Source organism: Salvelinus namaycush, chromosome 8 (genome assembly GCF_016432855.1).
Source record: "Salvelinus namaycush isolate Seneca chromosome 8, SaNama_1.0, whole genome shotgun sequence".
NCBI lineage: Eukaryota > Metazoa > Chordata > Actinopteri > Salmoniformes > Salmonidae > Salvelinus > Salvelinus namaycush.
This window is the reverse complement of record NC_052314.1, coordinates 41,101,587-41,115,333: the sequence shown is the minus strand read 5'-3', so window position 1 is coordinate 41,115,333 and position 13,747 is coordinate 41,101,587. Positions and strand designations below refer to the sequence as shown.

Genomic DNA, 13,747 nt, shown 5'->3' with positions numbered 1-13,747 from the left:
GGAATCATGGAAATAGATTGACTATTTTAATTCAATAGTTAGAATATAATAGTGGGCACTTTGAATACAGTGTAGTTTCAGATGACAACGAATTAAAATGCCAGGGAGGAGTTATTGTGACAGGGTAGGAACTAAAGTGTTGATAAGTGTTTCCTAGGGGACCCTATAAGCTTTGGTTACATTGCATGTTCTCTCTAAGCTAGTTCATGTAGCTAACAATCTTGCTTTGCATATTCCTCTTTGATTTAGAAGATACTGTTGCACAAACATGCTGATTTAGGTCTACACCATCACTGGTATTATCAGGCTGTATTAGCTAGCTACGTTCGCTCTTACTCAGTACATTTATTAGCTAGCTAGCTATTAGCATTAGCGGCTAACAACTAGAACGCTAGTGGATTTATATTAAAACAGCATTAATGTCATCAACATTGTTGCATGTGCTGCATTGATACATGCAGACTGAAGGCAAGTGTATCGTGGTTGAGGAACATCAAATGCGCTCCTTGAGTGACAGGGGGCGTGGCTAGGTCTGTGTGGAAAGTGGCACAGAGAGAAAGAGCGGAAAGATATGACTCAAGTAGCGAAGTAAACTATAAAAATAGACTTTACACATGGCGTATCACATTTAACAAACCAAACATTCAAATCCCAGTATAGAAGGTAAAGTAAAAACCCAAGCCAGTCCCTGCATCAATACCGGTATACCGCCCAGCCCTAGGTGGTATACTAACCGGTCCTCGATCTAACCGGTGCCCCCACACACTGACTCTACCAGTGCCGCCTGTACAGTTGAAGTCAGAAGTTTACATACACTTAGGTTGGAGTCATTAAAAATCGTTTTTCAACCACTCCACAAATGTCTTGTTAACTGGTTCATCCAAGGGAGCAATTTCCAAACGCCACGTTCATCTTTACCAACAATAGTATGCAAGTATAAACACCATGGGACCATGCAGCTGTCATACTGCTCAGGAAAAAGACGCGTTTGGTCTCCTAGAGTTGAATGTACTTTGGTACGAAAAGTGCAAATCAATCCCAGAACAATAGCAAAGGACCTTGTGAAGATGCTAGAGCAATCAGGTGGTTTGCTGCAGGAGGGACTGGTGCACTTCACAAAATAGTCGCAAATGGGTCTTCCAAATGGAAAATGACCCCTTCCACAGTTGTGGAAGTATGCTTAAGGAAGTATGCAAAATGGCTTAAGGACAACAAAGTCAAGGTATTGGAGTGGCTGACCTCAATCCTATAGAAAATGTGTGTGCAGAACTGAAAAAACGTGTGCGAGCAAGGAGGCCTACAAACCTGACTCAGTTACACCAGCTCTGTCAGGAGGAATGGACCAACATTCACCCAACTTATTGTGGGAAGCTTGTGGAAGGCAACCCTAACATTTGACCCAAGTTAAACAATTTAAAGGCAATGCTACCAAATACAAATGTAGTATATGTAAACTTCTGACCCACTGTGAATGTGATGAAAGAAATTAAAGTTGAAATAAATCACTCTCTCTATTATTATTCTGACATTTCACATTCTTAAAATAAAGTGGTGATCCTAACTCAGCCAAGACAGGGAATTGTTACTTGGATTTAATGTCAGGAATTGTGAAAAACTGTTTTTAAACTGAATTTAAATGTATTTGGCTAAGGTGTATGTAAACTTCCGACTTCAACTGTATATAGCCGTGCTATTGTTATTTTACTGCTGTTGTTTAATTATGTTACTAATTTTTTTTTTAATTACTTAACTTTTTTTTGTTCTTAAAACTTCTTAAAGAATTGTTGGTTAAGGGCTTGTAAGTAAGCATTTCACTGTAATTCTACACCTGTTGTATTCGGCACGTGACAAATAAAATATTTGATATATACAAGATAGCTCTATTTGGTAAAAGACCAAGTCCATACTATGGCAAAAACAGCTCAAATAAGCAAAGAGAAACGAGAGTCCACCATTACTTTAAGACATGAAGGTCAGTCAATCCGGAAAATGTCAACAACTTTGGTTTTCGCAACTGCACTTCAACATCAAGCGCAATGATGAAACTGGCTCTCATGAAGACCACCACAGGAAAGGAAGACCCAGAGTTACCTCTGCTGCAAAGGATACGTTCATTAGAGTTAACAGCCTCAGAAATTGCAGCCCAAATAAATGCTTCAGAGTTTAAGTAACAGATACATCTAAAAATCAACTGTTCAGATGGCACGGTGTGAATCAGGCCTTAATGGTCAAATTGCTGCAAAGAATGAGATTTTTGGTCCCAACCGCCATGTCTGTGTGAGATGCAGAATAGGTGAACGGATGATCTCCACATGTATGGTCCCCACCGTGAAGCAAGGAGGAGGTGTGATGGTATGGGGGTGCTTTGCTGGTGACACTGTCAGTGACTTGTTTAGAATTCAATGCACACTTAACCAGCATGGCTACCGGAGCGATATGCCATCCCATCTCGTTTGCGCTTAGAGGGACTATCATTTGTTTTTCAACAGGACAATGACCCAACACATCTCTAGGCTGTGTAAGGGCTATTTGACCGAGGAGAGTGATGGAGTGCTGCATCAGATGACCTGACCTCCACAATCACCCGGCCTCAAGCCAATTGAGATGGTTTGGGATGAGTTGGACCGCAGAGTGAAAGAATAGCAGCCAACAAGTGCTCAGCATGTGGGAACTCCTTCAAGACTGTTGGAAAAGCATTCCAGGTGAAGCTGGTTGAGAGAATGCTAAGAGTGTGCAAAGCTCTCATCAAGGCAAAAGGTGGCTACTTTGAAGAATCTCATATATAAAACATATTTTGATTTATTTAACACTTTTTAGTTACTTTATGATTCCATATGTGTTATTTCACAGGTTTTGATGTCTTCACTAATATTCTACAATGTAGAAAATAGTAAAAAATAAAGAAAAACCTTTGAATGAGTAGGTGTGTCCAAACCTTTGACTGGTACTGTATGTCAGCTGTCAATACTGGCCGGGAGGTTGTCTTCTCTCAAATGAGCCATTGATCATATTTTTGCAATATTCCTACTTGAGGTCGACCAGCATGGCCGATTTCAAGTTTTCATAACAATCGGTAGTCAGCATTTTTTGACGCAGAATACGGACGATTACATTGCACTCCACGAGGAGACTGCGTGGCAGGCTGACCACCTGTTACGTGAATGCAGGAATGAGCCAAGGTAAGTTGCTAGCTAGCATTAAATGTATCTTATAAAAAACAAATCTTAACATAATCACTAGTTAAACTAATAATGTTATCAACCATGTGTAGTTCGCTAGCTTGTCCTGCGTTGCAAATAATCATTGCGGTGCTTGTTAATTTATAATTTTTCGCCAAAACGGGTGATGATTTAACAAGCGCATTCACGAATAAAAGCACTGTCGTTGCACCAATGTACCTAACCATAAACATCAATGCCTTTCTTAAAATAAATACACAAGTATATATTTTTAAACCTCCATATTTAGTTAAAAGAAATTCATGTTAGCAGGCAATATAAATAGGGAAATTGTGTCACTACTCTTGCGTTCTGTGCAAGCAGTCAGGGTATATGCCGCAGTTTGGGCCGCCTGGCTCGTTGCGAACTGTTTGAAGCGACCATTTCTTCCTAAACAAGACCGTAATAAATTTGCCAGAATTTTACATAATTATGACATAACATTGAAGGTTGTGCAATGTAACAGCAATATTTAGACTTAGGGATGACACCCAGTTAGGGAAGACACCCGGTTCCCTATTTCACTGAAAGAATAAACGTTTTGTTTTCGAAATAGTAGTTAGATAGTTTCCGGATTTGACCATATTAATGACCAAAGGTCCGTATTTCTGTGTGTTTATTATATTATAATTATGCTGGTGTGTGGGATTACTGACGACAGGATACATTTACATTTACATTTAAGTCATTTAGCAGACGCTCTTATCCAGAGCGACTTACAAATTGGAAAGTTCATACATATTCATCCTGGTCCCCCCGTGGGAATTGAACCCACAACCCTGGCGTTGCAAGCGCCATGCTCTACCAACTGAGCCACACGGGACCATACATACAAATACGCTTGTTATCAGAGCCTGGGCCAGTTTGAGTGTATTCCCATGTTTGAGAATACACTCAAACTGGCCCAGGCCATGGAGTCCGTGAATAGAAATGCACTGGATTTGCAGGCAAGGGGTGCAACTGCATGCCATACAGTAAAAGAGAGCAGCTCTGAGCTCGCTGAGATTCAAAGAAGGGAAAGCCGCGGGGCAGCCCCTCCGGTTAATAGAGACTGTTATAGTTGCAAAGGCAAACACAAAGCATTTGAATGTAAATTCAAACATGAAAAGTTTTATGCATGTTGGATAATATGACACATTGCGAGGGCGTGCCACAATTAGAAAAAGCTACGAGCTACAGAAAATAAAATGAACAGAAGAAAACCGAATAGCGACGCTATAACTACCGCTCAAATTAAGTAATAGAAAGTGAGTGCGCAGACGCAGAGCAAGCGCTCTCAATGTACAGTGTACATTGGGTGAATATGAAAAAGGTGAAGCCTTTTATTGTGGAAATGGGAATAAATGGATTTAAGGTACCGTTTGAACTAGACACAGGATGTAGTGTCACACTGATGAACAGGTCCCAATTCAATGAGAAGTGGAAAAAAGGTGAAGTGGACAAACTGAAAGACATCCCCAATTAAACTCAAAACGTACACAGGGGAAAAACTGGCATTGGAGTTGCTGATGTTCAGGTGGAATATCAAGGCCAAAATAAAAGTCTGCCTCTCTTAATAGCGGAAGGTACTGGCCCCAGCTTACTAGGGAGATGGTGGTTGGAGGAAATAAAATTGAACTGGGATGAAATCAAACATGTCACCACAGAGACATTGACACTGCAGCAGGTGATTTCAAAGCATGACTGTGTTTTCAAAGCGCTAGGGACATTGAAAGGGGTCTAAGCTACCATTCATGTTGCTCCAGATGCTACTCCCAGATTCTATTGGCCAAGATCAGTTCCATATGCCATGTTGTTGCCAGCGGACAAAAAGTACTCTCAGCTGGCTATCATATTCGGAATATAGAGATTCCACAAGTACTTATACGGGGTAACATTCACTATTGTGACCGACCATAAGCCTCTGATCTCTCTGTTCCATGAACAAAAGCCAGTACCACAAATGGTCTCTCCAAGAGTTCAACGTTGGGCTGTGTGGCTCAGGGCCATCATGTACAGAAGCCAGGTAGATACCATGGGAATGCTGATGCTCTGAGTAGGCTGCCGTTCCAGAAATCATCGCTCAGGAAGGAGAAAAGGACCAAGTCTTGATGATCGATGTGTTGGATGGTGCACCGGTGAACACAGCACAAAATCAGGCAATGGACTCCAAAGGATGTGACGCTATCACAAGTGCATGAATTTATCCTGAAAGGATGCGCTACAGTGACAGAGCCTCAGATCATGCCTTACTACGCTCGCCGCTTGGTCTTGAGTGTTTGAGATGGGTGTGTTCTGTGGGATTCAAGAGTAGCTTTCCCAGTAGCGGGGAATGCTACTGAAGTTGTTGCACCAGTCACATCAAGATACGTCTGGTGGCCAAAGATGGACCAGGATGTGGAAAATGAGGTTAGCCTGTGTACAGATTGTCAGAGTAACAGGAAGTCACCCCCCCCACCGTGCCATTACATCCATGGGAATGGCCGGGAAAACCATGGACACGACTACATGTGGACTACACTAGACCCTTCCTAGGGAAAATGTTGCTCGTGCTGATTGATTCTCATTCAAAGTGAATGGATGTTTACCCCATGAACACGTCAACATTGCACGCCACGATTGAGAAGTTGAGACAAAGCTTCAGTGTCAAGGGATTGCCTGAATTGCTGGTTAGCGACAATGCTACTTGTCTTACAAGCACTGAATTCACAAGTTTCATGAAACAAAATGGAATTCAGCATGTAACGTCGGTCCCTTTTCACCCATTTTCAAACGGAACAGCAGAAGGTGCGGTTCAGATCTTGAAGGAGATCAAATCAAATTGTATTTGTCACATGCGCCAAATACAACAGGTGTAGACCTTACCGTGAAATGCTTACTTACAAGCCCTTAAACAACAATGAGGTTCAAGAAATAGAGTTAATAAAATATTTACTAAATAAACTAAATTGACACAATAAAAAAGTTACAATAAATGTACATAACAATAACGAGGCTATATACAGGGGGCACGGTACCGAGTCAATGTGCGGGGGTACAGGTTAGTCGAGGTAATTTGTAAAGAGCCTGTAAAACGGCAGCCCTCCCTCCCCTCGGGCGCCTTTAGAGGAAGATGCAAGGGGACAGCATTGAAACAAATGTGTCAAGCTACAGGATCACTCCTTAAGCTACAACTGGGTTGTTACCTTCAGAAATGCGAATGTCAAGGAGATTAAGGTCAACCTTGGATCTCATCAGGCCAGACTTAAAAGTGAAAATACAACAAAAGCAATGGAATCAAAAACGTAATCATGATAACAGAGCCAAACTCAGAACTTTCTCACCTGGAGACGATATCTACACAAGAAACAATGGGTTTGGTCCCAAATGGATTCCAGCTAGAATTTGAGGATTGTGCAGGACCAGTATCACATACTGTGATCATCGGAAGTGGACAAAGACTAAGGAGGCACGTGGCTCAGATCTGAGCTCAAATTCCAGTTCCATCCGTGGACTTGGATCAATGCTTAAACGAGCAGGACAGGACATTGGAACGTTCACCAGAGCTGCAGTTGGACAAACAACCTGAGACCAACAAGGCTCAACTTCCTGAGAGCACCAGTCCGGGTCAAACACCTCCTGTGAAGTCTCCACAAAAAGACTTTGTTTCACCATGAAGTGGTGAAGTGCTGGTAGCACCAGCTACACTACCTCTGAGACACTATTAGAGAGACGTCCGCCAGACTATTTCAGATCCTATTTATTTTATTTAACTAGGCAAGTCAGTTAAGAACAAATTGTTATTTACAGTTTGATGGCTTGGAGATAAAAGCTGTTTTTCAGTCTCTCGGTCTATATGGTAGCGGGGTGAACAGGCCGTGGCTCGGGTGGCTGAGGTCCTTGATCTACTTGGCCTTTCTGTGACACCAGATGCTGTAGATGTCCTGGGGGCCAGGCAGTGCGCCCCTGGTGATGCGTTGGGCTGAATGCACCACCCTCTGGAGTGGTATTCATTGATGTGAACGTCAAGAAACTTGAAGCTTCGTTTTGTTGACATTGAGAGAGAGGTTGTTTTCCTGGCACCACTCTGCCAGGGCCCCTCACCTCCTCCCTGTAGGCTGTCTTGTCGTTGTTGGTAATCAGGCCTACCACTGTTGTGTCGTCAGCAAACTTGATGATTGAGTTGGAGACGTGTATGGCCACGCAGTCATGGGTGAACAGGGAGTACAAGAGAGGGTTGAGCACGTACCCTTTTATGGGGCCCTTGTGTTGAGGATCAGCATGGTGGAGGTGTTGTTGCCTACCTTCACCACCTGGGGTCAGCCCGTCAGGAAGTCCAGGACCCAGTTGCACAGGGCGGGGTTCAGACCCAGGGCCTCGAGCTTAGTGATGAGCTTGGAGCACAATATGGTGTTGAAGGCTGAGCTTTCATCGATGAACAGCATTCTTACATACTTATTCCTCTTGTCCAGATGGGATAGGGCAGTGTGCAGTGCAATGGCAATTGAGTCTTCCGTGGGTCTGTTGAGGAGGTATGCAAATTGTAGTGTGTCTAGGGTGTTGTCGGGTAAGGTGGAGGTGATATGATCCTTAACTAGCCTATCAAAGCACTTCATGACGACAGAAGTGAGTGCTACAGGGCGATAGTAATTTCATTCAGTTACCTTCACTTTCTTGGATACAGGAACAATGGTGGACATCTTGAAGCAAGTGGGGACAACAGATTGGGACAGTGAGAGATTGGATATGTCTGTCAACACTCCAGCCAACTGGTCTGCACATGCTCTGAGGACGCAGCTTGGAATTTGGTCTGCTATAGCCCATAGAAACTCATTGAATAACACAATCAGAAATGGCAAAACAGACAGTCCAAAAATGCATAATAAATATTAAGGTTGTGAAGTGTCTGTCCTATATCTAGAAGATATATAAAAATTTAACTCTGGAATTATTAAATGTTTTACACATATTTAACCCCTTTTTGGAGGGCACAAAACTACTTCCATCAATTTTTAAAACCGGTACGGGGTTAACTTCAGATGAGTCCCATGACACTTGTGGGGGTCGTAGAACAAAACAGAGAACACCATCATGTTCGTGAGAGTCTCCCCTTTCCATGGCGAGGTCAGACTGATTTTCAGGATGTCTCCTGGTCTGACAAACAGCGCTGTAGCTCTGCCACTTTACACCGCAGATGCGGTAGGCCGACATAGGCGGATGCAGTGGATTGAGATGCAGGCTATGCAATTTTGATGGGGAAAAGGTGTTTAGCTGGTCCTAATTTGCCGAAGAGGGCAGGGGAAGGCCTTGTAACTGTCCCGGAAGGGGGAGAAGCAATGGTCCAGAGTTCTCGATGTGCACAGGAGATGTGTTGATAGAAATTTGGTAGCGTTTTCCTCAGATTTCCTTTATTAAAGTCACCAGCTACAATAAATGCGGCCTCAGGATATTTGCAGTTTCCAGTTCGCGCAAAGTCCAGAGTAGTCGTCGCAGTGTTGGCTTGGTGGGAGATATACACGACCGTGACGATGACTGAAGAAAATTCTCTCAGGAGGTAATGTGGTCAGCATTTGATAGGTATTGCAGATCATGAAAACAAAAGGACTTGAGTTCCTGCATGTTACCACAATCACACCATGAATAGTTAATCATGAAACATACACCTCCGCCTTTCTTTTTCTCGGAGAGTTGTTTCTTCCTGTCCGCGCGATGGATGGAGAACCCAGCTGGCTGAATGTACAGGGACAGTATATCTGAGCGTACCAGAGCGCAGAATAACTGATGAATTTACGAACGCTCAACACCCATTTAATATGGCCGGTGTCAGTAAATGCCTGCAAAAAAGCTAATTAAATTGTTGCCAGCAGCACAGTTACAGTCACCAACGCTCTGGATAACATGAAAACAGCCTAACCAGCTCTGCTACAGCGAGTAAAACGGTCAGAGTGAGGTGTTCTCCCATTTGTCTGGAAGTAGCTAGCCAGTTAGCTTGTGTGCTTGACTGCAGTGTCGTTGTGATGGTCAGAACGCTCGGATCAACCCTACTCCTCTGGTAGTGTACGCTCTGAATCAGGGATGCAAACTGGTGAGGGCCCAAAAAGGTGACACTTTTTTTTTTTCACTGAAACATGCAAACAAAAATCCCTGATAGGGGGAAATGCAGGTTAACTAATTAAACAACAAAGACTATGATCTACATGATCAGTCTCTGTGTGTAAAATAAAGTGGTTAAAACCTCTCCGGGATTGGTGTCCCCCCTACGGGACGGTTGAGCGAACGTAGGCTAATGTGATTAGCATGAGGTTGTAAGTAACAAGAAAAAATCCCAGGACATAAGCTTTCTGCCCATATCAGATATGTCTAAATTAGGCACATTTGGGCAGTCTTGATACAACATTTTGAACAGATATGCAATGGTTCATTGGATCAGTCTAAAACATTGCACATACACTGCTGCCATCTAGAGGCCAAAATCTACAGAATCAACTTCCGGTAGACAGGCGTAGCGCCAATATGCTCAACTGAAAGGATACTGTTTGTTTACAGTTTACTAAAATGAACTAAAAGTATGTAGTATGTACTCATTAAGTATGTAGTATTAGTATGGGTATTCGAACACAGCTTATGTCTGTCGGCAACATCTTGCAGGGACAGGCATTATCATGATGGAACCATTACCTGATTTCTTGCGGTTCTGCAGGTAGAAGAGCAATTGCTCCACCTCTGATAGTTTAGATGGATGAATGAGCCTGCATTCCTCCACCACCTTCCGAGCTAGGGAGGCAATGTCCGTGTTGGCGTTCAAGCTTTTTAGGCGGATGCTGTGAATAGAAAATACACATGCAACATAATTTTGAGACATTTTCTAAGAAACAACATTGCTAGTTCCAATAACTCTTCAATGTGATGGGAAACGAACGATAGTTTTGGTCTATGTTTCCCCTGGGACCCTACTTAGTTGTGAACATGTAAAATGGTATAAAAGCACCCCTTTTCAGGTGAGTGACTGAAAAACAACAATCTCATTCCTAGTAGCTTAGTAACATTAAGTTACATTAGGTTAGCCTCTTTTAGAATCCAAGAGTGAAATAATTACTCTCGTCTCTAACATGTAGGCTCAGCATTCCCGAACAGTCCCGTTACAAGTCAGAATGTTGAACAAACTTCATTTCAACTTACTTCACCTGTTGTCTGCCGATTTTGGCCCTATGTCAGAGGTAATCTGAGACAAAATATCCACGGGGAAGTGTTATCAACCCGACCTTCAGTACACTGGTCTGTATATTGGTTTTTCACACGTGATAAACACTTGCCCAATATGGCCAAGCCTAACCAAACCACAGCCCGAACATTGTCCGAGGCAATCAGCTGTCAAACACTTCCAGCTGATTGTGAGGAAACGTGATTTGGTCGACTATGTCCGGTTACATTCGGCTATTGTTTACATATATTGCATCATGAGCAATCCGTTAGGTGATTGAAAATACAAGTGACAGAACCTACCAGCACCGCAAAAAGCACCACAAAAAAAATTGGGTAAACAACAATTTCTTGTGGATACCCCATCTCCATCTCCTACCGTCAAAACGACCAACAGCACAGAAAACCAGTAAAGTGTAAATATCATTTTTTTCAACATTCTGGCTTGTAGAGACTCTTGCTTCTTTTTTAGGCAGACTCTTTCAGACTGAATAGCCATGGGGTACCCATGGTTACAGTCTGATGTTTAAGCAAACATCAGGCATGTGTGTAGCTAGACCCATGCTTACATTTTCTGACACTCCTTGCGTTCCCCAACCATCAGGTCTCCCATCTCACCGAGGATAGTTGCCTCCAACTCATACTGAACGATGAGGGCTTTCTCTGTCGGGTGGACATCCAAACTCCCCCCTTTCACTTTCCTAAGGAATTAGATAAATGGCCAAGTGTCACATGAAGTGTTCATGATGGAAAACCAGATGATAAACCGGTTTTGATTTACAACATTTAGTTTCAACCACTAAATTGTTAGCTAGACAGTAAACTTGAAGCCTATACTTAAATACATTTTTTCATATCATTTTAAGACAATTTTCACATTGTTAAATTTCAATAACAGCTGATTGCTAGTCATAGTTTGGGTGTAATCATTATTCCAAACAGTTGCATTTTCAACAAAAACAAGAGTTTCTATTGGAAAAATGTAGGTAGGTGCAGCAATGGCTAGAAGAGATTCAGCTTCTGTCAGATTTGACTTACACAGCAGGTTACGATAATTAACGTAGCCGGTTAGGATATTTCGGTTAAGGTTAGGAAAATGGTTAGAATTAGCTAAAATGTCCCCCAAAAATGTAATTCATTTAATTTAACAAAAGCTGCATCCCTTCTAGCCATGACCGGTAGGCCCCTCCCCATTTTTCGTTCCGTTTAAGAAACGTTTCGCTACAGAATAGGCGTAATGAATACGCCCCTGGCTAGCTAACGTTAGCTGCTAGTTAGGTGCTTGCAACCGTTACCTTTTCAAATACCGAGCATCTTCTGCTTGCAATTTTTCCATTTCGGAAATAATGGAAAACTCATATAAAATGTTCTTTCACAGTAATTTCAACAGAACGACTGGATTTGTTAGCTAAATGTAGAGCTCTCATCGTTTATGCTTTTGCTTTGTGTTGCTAGGATTGAGACTGTCATCCCAGCATGCAAAGCAGAAAATGAGAGAAAAAGCATAGAACGTTGAAATGCGGACAAGAGAGCAACTTATCGCCATCTGTAGGTCTGGAGGAGAACATGTACAGCTGGAAAGGGATACAGTTACAGGTGGGTGACTTCAGGTTTGTTTATCCGTTGACTGGGTTTAGCAGATACTGTATGTTATCCATTGTCCAATGTCCACATATGTTGTTCCAGCCAGGGACCTCATGCATGAACAACATGCATTATGTTGTTTCTGGTATGACATAGTCAGGTAATGGATTCTTCAATTTCACACTTTTGTTGGATCTGATTTGTCCAGTTTTTCTAATCAGTGAAATGTAGTGCTTTTCCTTTAATCTAAGGAAACATCTTCCATTTGTAAGCCATTTCCTTTGTAACCAGCTGGTGATGTATTTGAATCCTTTTTTATTAAGTTCAAGGCTGTGTTTGATTGGTCGGACATCTTTTTTAAGTAGCGTAGCTAACATGATGGACGTCCCAACAGAAGGTTCTGGTCTCTGAGGTCGCAGGGTTAGGTGACGTTGACAATGGACCTTACAGTTCTGGATGTAAATATGTGAACTTAGTGGCTAAATGTTATGTAACAGCTCAGAGCTAGGGAAAATGAATTATTCAAATCCATTTTCTTATCTGACTATTACACTGGAATGGACTCCTTCAACCCTGTTTTAAGATGAATTGTTATACACAATGTAACAGTCTGAATGCAGTCCATAAATAATGATTGCACATATGAAGGGTACAGAAAATGAGATATAGTTGAGTTATACTGTAAACCCTTTATCATCTTAACAGTCTGAACAGTCTAGTCAACAAGCCATTAATATTGACCGCACGTGTTAAAGGGACAGAACATGTGATTGCACAACTTGAGCTAGCTGATTTTAGCCTTTCGAAGTGACAAGTGATGTCATCACTCTGAAATTTGAATCCGTAGGCGAGAAGCTACACTGGTATTTATTTTCTGGTTGAAACAGAATTTACTGGGCATTGGCCAGCATATGAATTCTATGGGCAACACATTGCCTTTTACTATAAAGTCAACTGAAGTGAGTGAAAGGATGGGTGATGTTTACAGTTCGCCAATGTACATTCGGTTATGTGCTGGCCAAGACTAACTTACTGTAAAATATATGTAGGAGTGTTTAATGAGGAGTGTTTGATACTATTTACCATAAAGGCATTTGCATAGGATTGGCCATGCAGACTTGTTCTTTTTCTGATATCCTCTGCAGATCATGGTGCATCAACATCCAAGTCATTATTAAAGGCTATGTACAGTATTGTTGACACTCACGAGGGACGATAATGCTTCTTTTTGGGATCTGAAATGTTGATTGAGCATGGTGACACATACACACTGGGGATTTCCCTGGAGACATGAAGGCAGATTCTTGAACCATAAGTCAGACTTACTGACACATATCTGGACCAGAAGTTCAGAGACAACAAAAACTGAGAGGCTAGGGCGATGCTTCAGCATCTGACTATCGGCAGAAAAGAAATGTCAAACAGTTTGAGTTTTGGACCGGGTGTGCCTTATCATGTGATAAGTCCAAATGTCTCTATTCAAAGCTTTAAATATAAGTGAATATTTACATGTTGTTGAGTGAATGCATGCATGGTCTGACATACATTTAAATGACTTATCACTCACTGTGTAAATTAGGCTTCTTGAGACAAGAACACTGCATATGCAGTGCATGCTATGTATAGATACAAACATGAGAAGATATTGCTAAAAAATAACTGCTACATTATATGGCTGTAAGTGCCGGGTGAATGTATGGTCCGCCTTGTGTGCTTCTGGTATTTGTGGGTTGAAAGCTCAAATACCACTCGGCATGCCTGCTCTTCTTGAGGGAGGAGGCTTCTTC

General features: G+C 42.1%; 1 protein-coding gene across 1 annotated transcript in view; it reads right to left on the bottom strand.

The window, feature by feature from the left end:
* LOC120052674 (kinesin-associated protein 3-like) overlaps nt 1-11,845 on the bottom strand; it is a 49,102-nt gene extending 37,257 nt beyond the window's left edge. The window contains exons 1-3 of the mRNA XM_038999723.1: nt 11,672-11,845; nt 10,946-11,077; nt 9,855-9,997 (exon numbers count right to left, since the gene is read on the bottom strand). Of these exons, the coding sequence (XP_038855651.1) occupies nt 9,855-9,997; nt 10,946-11,077; nt 11,672-11,712 (316 nt within the window). The 5' untranslated portion in view covers nt 11,713-11,845. The remainder of the gene's footprint in view (nt 1-9,854; nt 9,998-10,945; nt 11,078-11,671) is intronic.
* Nucleotides 11,846-13,747: the final 1,902 nt, after the last annotated feature.